The sequence below is a fragment of the Chrysemys picta genome, chromosome 4, assembly GCF_011386835.1.
Source record: "Chrysemys picta bellii isolate R12L10 chromosome 4, ASM1138683v2, whole genome shotgun sequence".
Classification (NCBI taxonomy): domain Eukaryota; kingdom Metazoa; phylum Chordata; order Testudines; family Emydidae; genus Chrysemys; species Chrysemys picta.
The window spans coordinates 12,020,365-12,037,927 of NC_088794.1; the positions used below are offsets into that span (position 1 = coordinate 12,020,365).

The following is a 17,563-nucleotide window of genomic DNA, read 5'->3' on the forward strand; positions in this document are numbered from 1 at the left end:
GTATACCTAGACTTTAGTAAGGCATTTGATACGGTCTCGCATGATATTCTTATCGATAAACTAGGCAAATACAATTTAGATGGGGCTACTATAAGGTGGGTGCATAACTGGCTGGATAACCGTACTCAGAGAGTTGTTATTAATGGTTCCCAATCCTGCTGGAAAGGCATAACGAGTGGGGTTCCGCAGGGGTCTGTTTTGGGACCGGTTCTGTTCAATATCTTCATTAACGACTTAGATATTGGCATAGAAAGTACGCTTATTAAGTTTGCGGATGATACCAAACTGGGAGGGATTGCAACTGCTTTGGAGGACAGGGTCATAATTCAAAATGATCTGGACAAATTGGAGAAAGGGTCTGAGTTAAACAGGATGAAGTTTAACAAAGACAAATGCAAAGTGCTCCACTTAGGAAGAAAAAATCAGTTTCACACATACAGAATGGGAAGAGACTGTCTAGGAAGGAGTACGGCAGAAAGGGATCTAGGAGTTATAGTGGACCACAAGCTAAATATGAGTCAACAGTGTGATGCTGTTGCAAAAAAAGCAAACATGATTCTGGGATGTATTAACAGGTGTGTTGTGAGTAAGACACGAGAAGTCATTCTTCCGCTCTACTCTGCTCTGGTTAGGCCTCAGCTGGAGTATTGTGTCCAGTTCTGGGCACCGCATTTCAAGAAAGATGTGGAGAAATTGGAAAGGGTCCAGAGAAGAGCAACAAGAATGACTAAAGTTCTTGAGAACATGACCTATGAAGGAAGGCTGAAAGAATTGGGTTTGTTTAGTTTGGAAAAGAGAAGACTGAGAGGGGACATGATAGCAGTTTTCAGGTATCTAAAAGGGTGTCATAAGGAGGAGGGAGAAAACTTGTTCATCTTAGCCTCTAAGGATAGAACAAGAAGCAATGGGCTTAAACTGCAGCAAGGGAGGTCTAGGTTGGACATTAGGGAAAAGTTCCTAACTGTCAGGGTGGTTAAACACTGGAATAAATTGCCTAGGGAGGTTGTGGAATCTCCATCTCTGGAGATATTTAAGAATAGGTTAGATAAATGTCTATCAGGTATGGTCTAGACAATATTTGGTCCTGCAGGGGACTGGACTCGATGACCTCTCGAGGTCCCTTCCAGTCCTAGAATCTATGAATCTATGAATCTATGATTTAAATGGAAAATGCCCATTTGTTGAAACCATAACTGCCTGTGGGAAAGGCTGTATTCATGAACTTCCTGCTTCAAATAGCTTTTGTAAAAAGAAAGATTCCAAATTATTGAAAACAAAATTGTTTTGGCATTTTCTAACCTAAAAGTTTAGGCTTGAAAATATTTTTCCTTTAGAAATTTTAGTTAGTTAAACACGCACACACAAAAAAAGTATTTTCAAAAGGTCAAAATCAAAATGAAACTTTTTGAAATTATGGTGACAAAATGTATTGATTGTTCTGATCGGGACTATATTTTGGATTTATCCATTTGCAAGATTGATTTTAATTCCACTTTGGTATAGCAATCTTTTTTGAACTTCTTGCAGGACAAGAAAACCATTCCCCATCTGGGTCTACTCACAGCCCACTGTGAGATAGGGAAGTGCTGTTCTCCCCATTGTGTAGATGGGGAACTGAGGCATAGAGATTTGCCCATGGTTACACAGGAAGTCTGTGAAAAAACAGGGAAACAACAGAGTCTCCCAAATCCCAGGCTAGCACCTGATACACCACACCCATCCTTCCCCGCCTAATTGCTTTTCTTAATGTAAGTGGTGTGTATTATATTTTCTAAATGTTCATTTCCATGCCTGTCAGTCTTAACCAGATATAGGTGAAAAAAACTTAAAGGTTTTGAGAAAGATCAGGCATGTGTATTTACCTTATCTACACAATTCATTATAAAACAACAGAGGGTCCTGTGGCCCCTTTAAGACTAACAGAAGTATTGGAGCATAAGCTTTCATGGGTGAATGCGTCTGATGAAATGGGCATTCACCCACGAAAGCTTATGCTCCAATACTTCTGTTAGTCTTAAAGGTGCCACAGGACCCTCTGTTGCTTTTTACCGATTCAGACTAACACGGCTACCTCTCTGATACTTGACACAATTCATTATAGGGAGCCTATACAGGAAGGATGGGCTCCACCTAAACAAAAATGGAACCAGATTGCTGGCATTTAAAATTAAAAAGGTCGTAGAACAGTTTTTAGACTAAGGGCTGCGGGAAAGCCGACAGGTGTGGAGGAGCGCGTGGTTCGGACAGAGACATCCCTTAGGACAGGATCTAGTAACGGAGATTCTCTGTGTCCTAGTAAGGAGGGAAGGATCTGATGAGAAACAGTCAAATGAAAAAAAGCCCCATTCAATTACATCATGTAATAGCAGACAGCTAAAAAAGTGACAAATGTTTATATACCATTGCTAGAAGTCTAAATAATAAGATGAGTGAACTAGAGTGCCTTGTATTAAATGAGGATATTGATATAATAGGCATCACAGAAACTTGGTGGAATGAGGATAATCAATGGGAAACAGTGATACCAGGGTATAAAATATATCACAAGGACAGAACAGGTCATGCTGGTGAGGGAGTAGTACTATATGTGAAAGGAAGCATAGAATCAAATGAAGTAAAAATAGTAAATGAACCAAACTGTACTGGAGAATCTCTATGGATAGTAATTCCATGCTCTAATGATAAGAATATAGCAGTAGGGATATATTACCAACCACCAGACCAGGATGGTGATAGTGAGTGTGAAATTCTCAGGGAGATTAGAGAGGCTATCAAAATAAAAAACTCAATAATAATGGGGGATTTCAACTATCCCCATATTGACTGGGTACATGTCACCTCAGGACTGGATGCAGAGATAAAGTTTCTTGACACCTTTAATGACTGCTTCTTGGAGCAGCTAGTCCTGGAACCCGCAAGAGGAGAGGCAATTCTTGATTTAGTTCTAAGTGGAGCACAGGATATGGTCCAAGAGGTGAATATAGCTGGACTGCTTGGTAATAGTGACCATAATATAATTAAATTTAACATCCCTGTGGTGGGAAAACACCACAGCAGCCCAACACTGTAGCATTTAATTTCAGAAAGGGGAACTACACAAAAATTAGGAGGTTAGTTAAACAGAAATTAAAAGGTACAGCGCCAAAAGTGAAATACCAGCAAGCTGCATGGAAACTATTAAAACACATCATAATAGATGCTCAACTTAAAAGTATACCCCAATTAAAAAACATAGTAAGAGAAACAAAAAAGTGCCACTATGGCTAAACAACAAAGTAAAAGAAGCAGTGAGAGGCAAAAAGGCATCCTTTAAAAAGTGGAAGTTAAATCCTAGTGAGGAAAATAGAAACGAGCATAAACTCTGGCAAATGAAGTGGAAAAATATAATTAGGAAGGCCAAAAAAGAATTTGAAGAACAGCTAGCCAAAGACTCAAAAAGTAATAGCAATTTTTTTTTGAAATCCCTCAGAAGCAGGAAGCCTGATAAACAACCAGTGAAACCACAGGATGATTGAGGAGCACTCAAGGATGATAAGGCTATTACGGAGAAACTAAATTAATTCTTTGCATCGGTCTTCATGGCTCAGGATGTGAGTGAGATCCCCAAACCGGAGCCATTCTTTTTAGGTGACAAATCTGAGGAACTGTCCCAGATTTAGGCATCATTAGAGGAGGTTCGTGAACAAATTGATAAAATAAACTGTAATAAGTCACCAGGACTAGATCACATTCACCCAAGAGTTCTGAAGGAACTCAAATGTGAAATTGCAGAACTACTAGCTGTAGTCTGTAACCTATCATTTAAATCAGGTTCTGTACCAAATGACTGGAGGATAGCTAATGTGATGCCAATTTTTAAGAAGGGCTCCAGAGCTGATCCCGGCAACTACAGGCAGGTAAGTCTGACTTCAGTACTAGGCAAACTGGTTGAAACTATAATAAAGAACAAATTTGTCAGACACATAGATGAACATAGTTTGTTGGGGAAGAGTCAACATGGTTTTTGTAAAGGGAAATCATGCCTCACCAATCTACTAGAATTCTTTGAGGGGGTCAGCAAGCATGTGGACAAGGGGGATCCAGTGGATATAGTGTACTTAGATTTTCAGAAAGCCTTTGACAAGGTCCCTCACCAAAGGCTCTTAAGCAAAGTAAGCTGTCATGGGATAAGAGGGAAGGTCCTATCATGGATTGATAACTAGTTAAAAGATAGGAAACAAAGGGTAGGAATAAATGGTCAGTTTTCAGAATGAAGAAAGATAAATCACGGTGTCCCCCAGGGGTCTGTACTGGGACCAGTCCTATTCGACATATTCATAAATGATCTGGAAAAAAAGGGTAAACTGTGAGGTGGCAAAATTTGCAGATGGTTGAAAACTTCTCAAGATAGTTAAGTCCCATGCAGACTGCGAAGAGCTACAAAAGGATCTCTCAAAACTGGGTGACTGGGCAAGGAAATGACAGATGAAATTCAGTGTGGATAAATGCAAAGTAATACACAATGGAAAACATAATCCCAACTATATGTATAAAATAATGGGGTTAAATTAGCTGTTGCCACTCAAGAAAGAGATCTTGGAGTCATTGTGGATAGTTCTCGGAAAACATTTACTCAATGTGCAGCAGCAGTTAAAAAAGCGGACAGAATGTTGGGAATCATTAAGAAAGGGATAGATAATGAGACAGAAAATATCATATTCCCTCTATATAAATCCATGGTATGCTCACATCTTGAATACTGATGCAGGTGTAGTTGCCCCATCCCAAAAAAGATATATTGGAATTGGAAAAGGTTCAGAAAAGGGCAACAATGAATAGGGGTATGGAATGGCTTCCGTTTGAGAGATTAATAAGGTTGGGACTTTTCAGCTTAGAAAAGAGACAACTAAAGGGGGATGTGATTGAGGTCTATAAATCATGAGTGGTATAGAGAAAGTAAATAAGGAAGTGTTATTTACCTCTTCTCATAACACAAGAACTAGGGGTCACCAAATTAAATTAATAGGCAGCAGGTTTAAAACAAACAAAAGGAAGTATTTCTTCACACAGCGCACAGTCAACCTGTGGAACTCTTTGCCAGAGGATGTTATGAAGGCCAAGACTATAACAGGGTTCAAGAAAGAACTAGATAAGTTCATGGAGGATAGGTCCATCAATGGATACTAGCCAGGATGGGCAGGGATGATGTCCCTACTCTCTGTTTGCCAAAAGCTGGGAGTGGGCAACAGGGAATGTATCACTTGATGATTACCTGTTCTGTTAATTCCCTCTGAAGCACCTGGCATTGGCTACTGTTGGAAGACAGGATACTGGGCTAAATACTGGGCTAGACTGGCATTTAGTCTGACCCAATATGGCTGTTCTTAGGTTCCTCAGAAAGACATAGAGTAGTCTCATGACTGGGTCCGAAGCACCATTATCAGATCCAAATCTGAAAAGTTTCCAGGGCTTGACACCAGAATGTTTTAGAATTTACGTTTCACAGTTGACTCTTCCACCACTAACACCAACCCACCCATAAGCATCTGAATAAGAATCCAATAAAGAAGCCAAAATGGATGTAACTTCATAGCCAGTGGTCTGTGACAAGGCCTTCAGTAAACCAAAGTTAACTAAGCCTGTACTTAGTTATCCTGTCCCCTTTCAAGGCCTTGTGATTTCCCATGTCAGTTTAGAAGCCCCACGATGCTCAGTGAATGTGCCTGAATCCTGACTGGCAGCATCCTTTGTGAGTTTGTTTTCTCTTCTTATGTTGGAGTGGAAGTATCTTAGCCATAATCTTCTCCACTGATATCAATATTTTTATTCAGAAAGGAGGAGCAGTACATACAATCAAACCATTAAAAAATATAAATGTACATAATCTGAACCACACCCTCATTCTCTTTAAAGACAGAGGAGAATTGTGATTGCTTCTGAAGAGCCATCGGAGACACAGAGCTTGGAGATGTCTTAGTGGCTCATTCCCAGAAGGTTTCAGAACAAATAAAACACTCCAGTAGCATCTCATCTGTACCCCAAATTCCCTTGGTCTTTGAAGAATTGTTTTCCTGTAGTTCAGGTAAGATGTATGGCCCAGATCACAAAGATCACAGCTTAAATTCTTTTTTTATTATTGGGGGAAGAGGGGAGGGAATTTAAGGGAGTAGGGCATGTAAAGTGAGGAGAAAAGACAAGAAAGCAATAGAACTTTCCTGGATCTAGACTGATATGTCATAAAGAGGGTGGGGACTGATTACTCTCAATAAAGTTGCTGAGGTCACAAAAAGGGGCTTAAGCTGCAGCAGGGGAAGTTCAGAATCAGGAATTGATTTTTGCAACTCAGGCAATAGAATGAGATGTCAAGGTTGATGATGCAATTACTCTTGCTGGAGATCTACGTATTTGCTGTGACTAGAGCTGGGAGAAAATGTGAAGGCAAATTTATCCTCAAAGAGCTTCACCTGGGAAACAGTTTTTTTGCACAGCCAGCAAACAGTGCATGTGTGCATCTCATTAACAACCTCCACCTGCCTGGGGTGCAGTAGACCCAGGTCTCAATTCTCACACTGGAGCAGGGATGTGAACTCAGCGCTCCCCTCACCAACATGAGCAGTCTGACTGCCAGACTACAGGCTATTCTGCAATGGATGGCTCTCCATCACTCTTGTTGAAGTTATTCCATTATGTATAAATATTTCAATATTAATTGGGTGGAAAAGAGAGCACACAATCAGCTCTGAAGCCTGGTAATTAAGGGACTCACTCGGGAAGCAGGTGATGAGTCAGAGAAGGGATTTGGAATGACATCTTCTACTGGCTACACGAGTCCTTTAATCACCAGGTTCTAGGGACATTCTCTCTGTCCTACTCTTTATTTGTACACAGTAGAACAACTTCAGCAGGACAGTCTGAGAGCAACTCACCCCACATTGGCCTATAGCCTACTGGTCTGGCACCTCACAAAGGAAAAAGAAGAACTGAATTCAAGCCCCTGTTCCAGAGTAGGAGATGTCTCCTGCATCCCAGGCACAGATGAAACCATGCTGGGCAATAGGTTACAAAGGGGAGCATGGTTACACTCATATGCACCTCCTCTGATTTGCTGACAGATTCTGGACATTTTCTAAACCAATCTGATCATTTCTTTTCCTCGTGTTTTTGGTTTGCTGGCTGAATTGAAAACTCAGTTATTTTCCCAGCTCTAGGGTTGTGACAGCCCATCTATCTGATGTTCAGAGGGCAGTGACACTGAATTTCCCAAGCTGTTTGAATTCACCAACACCAGGTCAGAAAACAAGAATTCTTGTTTGGCAAAATATTTCAAGGTTTGAAATGTGCTTCTATTCTGATGCACAATGAAAAGGGGTGTGTGTGTGTGAGAGAGAGAGAGAAACATTTGGGAGAGAACATGGTGGGGGTTGGGTGAGATTTAACCAATTTTTGAATAATTTTTCCTCCTTTCATGGTGTCACTACAGAGTAGAGTTAAGGCATGTTGGGTGGCTTAACTCTTCATCCCTTGACATGTTTGGATTTAAGTCTTACATTTTCCTGGATTTCTCTTATTTTGGGATAATCACACCATCCTTCTAATTTATTTTACTGATACATATTCTGAAACTTAACTCCATCTTAACATGTTTCCCTGGGAATTTCCTTGGTTGTTGTTTGTTTGTTTTTGTTTTATTTTACTTTTATACTTGAGCACTACAACACAATGATAATGCTACCATGTGATATTTCTGATGAGTTAAAGAGATATATTTTTTAATTTTCTTTTAGAGCCAGATTCATTGCTACTCTCTGATTACTCTGGAAGAGCACATAGCAGCTGGAGTGTACCCCCACTTTCCCCTTCCTTCCTACCCTCCACATTCTTTTACACACCACACACCCCAAATTCCCCATGCCTCCTGACACTTCTCTACATTCTACTGCACACCGCTCCAATTGTTCTTTCCCTCCTGTACCCTGCATTCTTTTCATTGACTTTAATGGGGCTTTGAATCAGCCACTATTGTTTCTCACAGTAGGATGTGTTGGTGGAGCAGAAGATTATTTCTAGGAATGGAAATGATATGAATGATCTGTTAGGCAATGTGAACAATATCAGTCATGTGGCGTCTCAGATGTATGAACGTGTTTGTGGAAGCCATGATCTGGGATTTCTTATCCTATTGTGTAAGAAATGTGTATTAATTTGTGGTGAGCATTTCTGCAGTATATACTGGTGTCACATTGATAGTGTCTGTGTTCCTCAAGTATAATTGTATGTAAATATATGTACATGTATTTCTTAGAGAAAAACTCTTTTTTTAAATAATCCACTCATGATTTCATATGTAGATTGTTTCATGTAAATCTGTTGTGCTAATAGCAAGCAGTACATCATTTAACAGTGAGGATGAATAACCCTGGGAACTAACTACCAAAGTAATTGGGGATTCTCCAGCTATTGACGTCTTCAGGTCTGAATGCCTTCATCAAAAACAAGTTATTAGGCTCAGTACAAGAGTAACGGAGTGAATTTTTATGGCCTGTGTTATACATGATGTCAGACGAGAGGCTCTAATAGTCCTTTCTCGACTTAAAATCGATGAATCTAGATGCATAAGGACGATATTTATTTATTTATTTAGATGTTTCCTACACTAAAAGATGGCCCATCCAATGTTCTGGGTTCCCTTGACAATATTTTAAATGCACACTATTGTCAGGGTAAAGAATAGAACACAAACATACCTATAAAACAATTAATTAAAATCCTACCAAAATCCTTTACAAAGACCCACACTACGGCTTCTGACTCCTACATATTGTTCCGCTTGGAGCAAGGGAGCCAAGACAGGCATTCCAGCATGTCCTAAAGGTGATCTGAGACCAGGAAGAGGAAATGAGGAAATAGTTATTGTGTTTGGATTGCTGAAGAGCAGCGGGTGGGCGGGCGGGCGGGCGGGTGGGGGGGGGGACTTTTAAACATTAACTTTTTCTAAGCCAAGTTTTGCTTTGGAGGGGTTGTTTCTAATTAGCCCTTTGTTTGAAAACCAGATTCCTGATGTGATTGTTTGTAAAGGCCTGGTGGCATGTTTACTCTGCATAAAAATGTGTGTTCTTGCCATGAGTTAGCTAACCTGCATTAACTAACTCAAGTGAAAATAGCAGTGAGGATATGGCAACTGGACTTTTATCTTGGGGTTAGCACCTTGATTTCAATCTAGGGTGACCAGATGTCCCGATTTTATAGGGACAGTCCCGATTTTTGGGTCTTTTTTTTATATAGGCTTCTATTACCCCCCACCCCCTGTCCCGATTTTTCATACTTGCTGTCTGGTCACCCTATTTCAATCCCAGGCTTCCCTATAGGCTTTAACTCAAATTGCTAAACCAAATTAAAAGCTGGTTGTCACATTTTCACTGCTATTTTAACCCTAGTTAAGAATACATCTGCAGAGCAGACCTACCCAGAGAATACCCAGTGTGTTCTCTGTGTTTTTGAGACTGTGTTGGGCAAGTGAGTTTTCTCCAGTCCTAATGTTTAAAAAACACCAAATAGCACCAGGATGTGGTGTAAACGGCTCTTACTGGGGTATGGAAACACTTTCTAACAGAGCCCTTCATGCACATGGAGTTATGACTACTAAGCAAGAAAGTGATTGACACAAGTGTTTCATCTCTACGCAGTTAATTTAGCTGCCTATATAATCTCATCTAATGTCTGTCTCTTCTCTTTTGTCAAATCTAGGTAACTCAGTTTAGACAAAATGGCTGTGGATAACCATACCACAGAGGCCACTGAATTCATTTTTGTGGGATTAACAGAAAACCCAACACTTCAGACCATCATTTTTGCATTCTTTCTAGCTATTTATACCATCACCTTGGTGGGGAATCTTGGAATGATCATGTTAATTAGGATTGAATCTCGGCTTCATACCCCCATGTACTATTTCCTCAGTAATTTATCTTTCCTGGATATCTGTTACTCCTCTGTGACCGCACCCAAGACAATTGTGAGCTTCCTAGAGGAGAGAAAAGCCATCTCTTGGGCTGGCTGTGCAGCACAATTGTACTTCTTTTTAGCCCTGGGCACTACAGAATGTTTCCTCCTGGCTGTGATGGCCTATGATCGGTATGTGGCCATCTGTAACCCTCTGCTCTACACAATTATCATGTCCCCTAGAGTCTGTGTCTCACTGGTAGCTGGGTCATACATAATTGGCCTATTGCATTCCATGGTACACACAAGCTTCACATTTAGTTTGTCCTTCTGTGGGTCTAAGGAGATAAATCATTTTTTCTGTGCTATTACGTCATTGTTATCGCTCTCTTGCTCTGACACCCATACGAATGAACTCCTGATATTTAACCTTGCTGGACTAATTGAAATAATCACTATTCTATCAGTCTTGGTATCCTATATTTACATCCTCAGCACCATCCTCGGGATCCCCTCCACCAATAGGAGATGGAAAACCTTCAGCACCTGCACCTCCCACCTGACGGCTGTCACCATATTCCATGGGACAATTCTCTTCTTGAATTTCCGATCCACATCCAGTTACTCTTTGGACCAAGACAAAATATTCTCTGTATTGTATACCGTGGTGATCCCCATGCTGAACCCCCTCATCTACAGCCTGAGAAACCAAGATGTGAAGGATGCCCTGAGAGCCTTAATTAAGATAAAATTGTTTGCCAATAAATTTAATAATTAACAATTTTATAAAACAATAAACAATGCATGGCTTCAAAGGAAGTAATGCTTCAGCTTCTCACTTGCGTAATCTATTTCATGAATTCTATGTATAACCCTTCTGTCAACAGCATTGACAGCAACAAAGGCCGGATCCTGCTTCCTAGGAAATTCTCTGATTTGCTTACCTAAGGCTCAATTCCAACCCCGTAATCTCAGAACCTATACCCAAGCTGGGCAACTTTGATAGGCAAATCTGTACCTACCCACAAGCATATTCAACAGAGGCTTCTGACTCCTACATATTGTTCATCTTGGAGCAAGGGAGCCAAGACAGGCATTCCAGCATGTCCTAAAGGTGATCTGAGACCAGGAAGAGGAAGTGAGGAAATGAGAGTTATTGAGAGGTTAAAGCAGATAAAAATATATGCACAGGTGAGTCACAGTCTATCATTTCAAAAGGTAGCAGAGACGTAGAGTTCTGCCAGTTTCCCAAAAGTCTTTCAGGGCTACTCAGAATAACTCTGGGGATCTACACCTCCTGGTTCAGTTTTCTGCCCTGTTAGAATCCAAAAAGCCAAGAGATGAAGAATTTTTCCTTGTTTCCATATCTATTGCTGCTTCTCACAGAAACCAAGCTGACAGGATGGCCCCCATGTGAGTTCTTTCTTCATGGTGGGAAAAGAGGAATGCATTTAGAGAGTTTGATCTTTAATCTCACACACAATGACCACATGCTTTTAATGTGCAGGAATTAACACTCCTGTTAAGATTCATTTGCATTACACAAGGTTTATACCTGTTTGATGGCTTACTTAATTACAGGTGTATATACAATACAAATGCTTGCTATTACATTGTAACAGGGTACAGGGGGGTGGGAGGCTGATATTGAAGGGTTAAAATCCATGTGCAGCTTATGTAATAACTTGGTATATGGATTGGGCCAGCTCTTTTCCAGACCTGAAGTCCAGAGTTTGGTCAGGAGACCAAAGCAAATAGTGATTAGCTAAGAGAAAGCAGAATAAACAAAAGATAACCTTGCTTTGCTAAAAAAAAGCCTAATCAGCAAAATGCCAGATGTTGGAGCAATAACTCTTATTCAAAGTTGCAGAACAGAACAAAGAAGTCCTGTTTCTGTTGTGTTTGTTTCTTCTGTAGGGAGAAGTTCTTCCCACACACCAACCTTGAGTTTATGAAAGGTTCAAGCATGTCAGTATAAGATATGGCCTCCTCCCACCTCTCTTGCCCCATAGACCAATGCCTGCTTTAAAATGAGCAACTTGAAAGACAATCTTTATTGCCATATACTTTCACTGGACATTTATGATTTGTCACTGAGGCGAAAAGGTCGATTACTCTGTGACCCCATTTTTGGAATATTGTGTCGAGAACACTGTCGTGGATTTCCCACTCGTGTTCCTGTGAGAAGTGCCTGCTGAGGTTGTCGGCTGTAGTGTTTTGGCACCCTGGTAGGTATGATGCTGTGATGTTTATATTGTTGCTGATGCAGAAGTTCTATAAATTCATGGCTTCTACGCATAGCGAGTGAGACCTGGCTCCTCCTTGGCAATTGATGTAAAACATGCACGCCACATTGTCAGTGGGAATAGAGACTGAGGTTTCTCGTATGAGTGGGAGGAAGGGTCAGCATGCATTGTGTACCTCACGGAGTTCCAGGAAATTGATATGTAGTTGGGTTTCCGTCGCTGGCCACTTGCCTTGTACATTGTGGTGACCCAAGTGGGTGCCCCAATCTATCAGCGAGGCATCTGTTGTAATAGTCACTGATGGGGGGGGGTCTTGTTGAAAGGGAATCCCGGAGCATACATTCCCTGGCTGTGTCCACCATTGTAGGGAGAGGATAACCCTTGGTGGTAAAAAGCAACAGAGGGTCCTGTGGCACCTTTGAGACTAACAGAAGTATTGGGAGCATAAGCTTTCGTGGGTAAGAACCTCACTTCTTCAGATGCAAGTAATGGAAATCTCCAGAGGCAGGTATAAATCAGTGTGGAGATAACGAGGTTAGTTCAATCAGGGAGGGTGAGGTGCTCTGCTAGCAGTTGAGGTGTGAACACCAAGGGAGGAGAAACTGCTTCTGTAGTTGGATAGCCATTCACAGTCTTTGTTTAATCCTGATCTGATGGTGTCAAATTTGCAGATGAACTGAAGCTCAGCAGTTTCTCTTTGGAGTCTGGTCCTGAAGTTTTTTTGCTGTAAGATGGCTACCTTTGATTCTATCAATCGTGATGCCCTATGGAAGGTGCTGTGTAGATTTGGCTGTCCACGGAAATTCATTTCCATCATCAGACTACTCCATGACAGGATGACTGCCACCATTCTGTGCAACGACTCAGAGACTGAACCATTCATCATTCGCATTGGTGTCAAGCAGGGCTGTGTCATTCCTCCAACACTCTTTTCCATTTACCTTGCCGTGATCCTGCTTCTCATCCACGACCGCCTTCCTGATGAAATCGGAATTGAGTATTGTATGGATGATCAACTCCGCAATCTCCAAACAAAACCTAAGATCACGAGAATTGGCATCACTGATCAGTATACAGATGACTGTGTCATTCTCGCACACACAAAGGCCAATCTGCAAAGTACCCTAAATCTTTTTGCAGATGCCTATCGCTGCCTGGGTCTCTCTCTCAACATCAGGAAAACCAAGGTACTTTACCAGTCCTCACCTGCACAAACTACTCTTCGTACCCCACAAATCACCATCAGTGGAGAATCCATGCATACCTTGGCAGCCACCTCTCCCAAACAGCCAGCATTGACACAGAAATTGAATACAGGATCCACTGTGCCAGCACATCCTTTGGAATACTACTCAAAGGAGTCTTCAATGAGAGGGACCTGCAAACTGGCACCAAGATCTTGGTTTACAAAGCAGTTGTCATCCCCACCCTTCTCTGTGGGTGCGAGACCTGGGTCAGCTACAGACAACATCTCAAGGGGCTGGAGTGGTTCCAGCAGCACTGCCTGAGGAGGAGTCTCAGGATCAGCAGGGAAGACTGATACACTAACATCAGCGTTCTCTCTGCAGCCGATATTACCAGCATAGAAGAGCAGGTCATGAAACCCCAGCTCCACTGGGCTGGCCACTGTGTATGTATGCCTGGCACTCTCCTCCCAAAGCAAGTACTCTTTTCTTAGTTAAGTCAGGGAAGAGGGGCTCGCAGAGGACAGCCGAAGGGCTTCAAAGACATACAGTAACTCCTCACTTAACTTTGTAGTTATGTTCCTGGAAAATGCGACTTTAAGTGAAACCATGTTAAGTGAGTCCAATTTCCCCATAAGAATTAATGTAAATTAGGGAGTTAGGTTCCAGGGAATATTTTTTACCAGACAAAAGACTATACACACACACACACACACACACACACACAGTATAAGTTTTAAACAATTTAAACAAACAATTTAATACTGGCACACAGTGATGATGATTGTGAAGCTTGGTTGAGGTGGAGGAGTCAGAGGGTGAGATATTTCCCAGGGAATGCCTTACTGCTAAATGATGAACTAGCAATTGGCTGAGCCCTCAAGGGTTAACTTTCACACTCTACAAGGCAGCAGGAATGGAGGGAGGGGAGACAGCATCGCAGACAGAGACAGAGACACACACCGTGTGTGTGTGAGAGAGAGAGGCGCATTTCCCCTTTAAGTACACTGCCTTGTTAATTAGATCAGCTTGCTGAGACCTCAGCTGCTGCCAGCAAGCTCCCTCCGTCCTCAGCCCTGTCGTGTGTCCCCCCTGCTCTATGGAAGATGGGGTAAGCGGGGTGCTGGAGCAGTGGGGAGGGGGACACCCTGACATTAGCCCCGTTCTTTCTCTCCTCCCCCCCTGCACAGCAAGAAGGAGTCTTGGGGAGCAGCTCCAAGGCAGAGGGCAGGTCCATCTTGGAGGGAAGGACCTGCCGTTGAATTGCCGCCAAAGAAGAAGCGGAGCGGTGGAGCTGCCGCCGATCGTGGCTTTTTTTTTTCCCCCGCCACTTGGGGCGGCAAAAACCCTAGAGCCGGCCCTGTGCACACCATACACCAAGCCACACTCCACTTTGAGGAGAACAGACATGCTTATGAGACAGAGGAGTGACAAAGGAGGAAAGAAAGGGCACAACCGTCCTGCCAACACCTAGGTCTCCCCCAAGTTTACACCTGTCACTTCAGTGTGCAAATCTGCACTTTGAGTAAAGCACAAAGCATTTCCCCCATTGAGGAAGAGTGACGTTGTGTAGCCATTCGGTGTAATACACAGAACATTTCCCTCAATGAGCAACAGTAACACAGGGCAATCCAGGAAATGCACAAAGCATTTTCCTCATGGAGCAACAGTGACACAGGAACAACAAGGAGTCTGGTGGCACCTTAAAGACTAACAAATGTATTTGGGCATAAGCTTTCGTGGGTTAAAACTATGCATCCAAAGAAGTGAGGTTTTTACCCACGAAAGCTTATGCCCAAATAAATCTGTTAGTCTTTAAGGTGCCACCAGACTCCTTGTTTTTGTAGATACAGACTAACACGGCTACCCCCTGATAGTGACACAGGGTGGCCACTTGGAGTAATGCACAAAGCATTTCCCTCATGAAGCAACAGTGACACAGGGTGGCCACTTGGAGTAATGCACAGAGCATTTCCCTCATGGAGCAAGACTGACAATGTGTGGCCACTCGGGGTAGGCACAAAGCATTTACTTCATGGAGCAACTGTGAATTACCCCAAGTGGCAACCCAGTGTCATTAAGTATTTCCCTCATGGAGCAACAGCGAAACCGGGTGGCCAATCCAGGTAATGCACAAACCATTTCCCTTATGAAGGGACAGTGACAATGGGTGGCCACTCCTAGGGTTACCATCTTTTAGTTTTTAAAAAGGAGGACACTCTATGGGGACCCGGCCCCGCCCCATCCCCGCCCCTTCCCCACCCTCAGCCCCGCCCCAACTCTGCCCCCTCCCCTGAATGCTCCGCCCCCTGCTCCTCCCCCGGCCCCGCGGGCCCGGCCCCGCGACCCCGGCTCCCGGCCCTGCGACCCCGGCCCCGCGACCCCGGACCAGCACTGCGACCCCGGCCCGGCACTGCGCCCCCGGCTCCCGGCCCTGTGACCCTGGCCCCGTGACCCCGGACCAGCACTGCGACCCCGGCCCGGCACCGCGCCCCCGGCTCTCGGCCCCACGGGCCCGGCCCCGCGACCCCGGCTCCCGGCCCGGTACTGCGACCCCGGCTCCCGGCCCGGCCCAGCTCGGCACCGTGCCCCCGGCCCGCGGGCCCGGCTCCCGGCCTGACACCGCGCCCGCGGCCCGGCTCCCGGCCCGGCCCCGCGGGCCCGGCCCCCGGCCCGGTACTGCGACCCCGGCTCCTGGCCCGGCCGTGCGCCCGGGTCCCGGCATGGCACCGCGACCCCGGCTCCAGGCACGGCACCGCGACCCCCGCTCGGCACCGCGCCCCCGGCTCCCGGCCCCGCCTGGCCCCCGGCCCGGCACCGCGCGCCCGGCTCCCGGCACGGCCCCGTGACCCCGGCCCGGCACCGCACCCCCGGCTCCTGCCGAGCACCGCCGGCCCCGGCCCGGCCCCGCACCGCCGACCTCAGCCCCAGAGGCCCTGGCCGAGCACCGCCGAGCCCTCCGTCCCTCCCAATTTTCCCGGACATGTCCGGCTTTTGGGGATTTCCCCCCGGACGGGGATTTGAGCCCCCAAAAGCCGGACATGTCCGGGAAAATCCGGACGTATGGTAACCCTAGCCACTCCGAGTAATGCACAAAGCATTTCCATCATGGAGCAACAGTGACACCAGGTGGCCATTTGGAGTAATGCACAAAGCATCTCTCTCACGGAGCAACAATGACACAGAGTGGCCATCCCAAATAATGCACAAAGCATTAACCTTGGGCAGTAACAGTGACACTGGGTGGCCACTCAGGGTAATGCACACAGCATTTCCCTCATGGAGCAAGGGTGACACTGGGTGGCCACTCCGACGACGGCACAAAGCATTTCCTTCACGGAGCAACTATGCATTACGGTCTGTCCAAAGAAAGCAAATTGGGCCAAAATTAGCAGCTGTCAACAAAGTAAAAATAAGAATTTAAATAAAACCCAACATGCCATCACTGCCACATTGAAACGCTGCGAATTGGGCAGCAACAGTGACACTGGGTGGCCACACAGAGGAATGCACAAAGCATTTCCCTCATGGAGCAAATGTGACACAGGGTGGTCAGTCGGGGTAATGCACAAAGCATTGCCCTCATGGAGCAACAGTGACGTTGCGTAGCCATTTGGTATAATACACAGAACATTTTCCTCAATGAGCAACAGTGACATCAGACAGCCAATCCAGGTAATGAACAAACCATTTCCCTCACGGAGCAAGAGTGACACTGGGTGGCCACTCAGGGTGATGCACAAAGCATTTCCCTCATGGAGAAAGTCTGACACCTGGTGTCTAACCCAGGTAATGCACAAAGCATTTCCCACATGGAGCAAGGGTGACACTGGGTGGCCTCTCGGGATAATGCAAAAACATTTCCTTCATGGAGCAACTGTGCATTACCCGGAGTGACCACCAGGTGTCACTGTTGTTCCATGAGGAAAATGCTTTGTGCCTTACTCAGAGTGGCCACTCCACTGTCCCTTGATGAGGGAAATGTTTTGTGCATTATCTGGATTGGCCACCTGGTTTCACTCTTGCTCCATGAGGGAAATACTTAGTGACACTGGGTGGCCACTCAGGGTAATGTACACAGCATTCCTCTCATGGAGCAACAGTGACATTGTGTAGCCATTCATTGTAATACACAGAACATTTCCCTCAATGAGCAACAGTGACAGCGGGTGGCCAATACAGGTAACCCACAAAGAACTTTCCTCATGGAGCAAC

General features: G+C 44.5%; 1 protein-coding gene across 1 annotated transcript; it reads left to right on the top strand.

Annotated features, from left to right (window-relative positions):
* Nucleotides 1-9,737: 9,737 nt before the first annotated feature.
* Nucleotides 9,738-17,245, top strand: LOC101950506 (olfactory receptor 5T17-like). Its single transcript, XM_008171712.4, has 2 exons — nucleotides 9,738-10,664; nucleotides 17,202-17,245. Exons 1-2 carry the CDS (start codon nucleotides 9,743-9,745, stop codon nucleotides 17,243-17,245), a joined length of 966 nt encoding a protein of 321 aa, XP_008169934.3. The 5' UTR covers nucleotides 9,738-9,742.
* Nucleotides 17,246-17,563: the final 318 nt, after the last annotated feature.

Bases quoted from the DNA above. Each gene is read 5' to 3' on its own strand.
- LOC101950506 (XM_008171712.4), top strand. From the start codon at position 9,743: ATGGCTGTGGATAACCATACCACAGAGGCCACTGAATTCATTTTTGTG. The intron at 10,665-17,201 runs TAAAATTGTTTG...TCGGGATAATGC, and splicing joins CCTGAGAGCCTTAATTAAGA to AAAAACATTTCCTTCATGGA.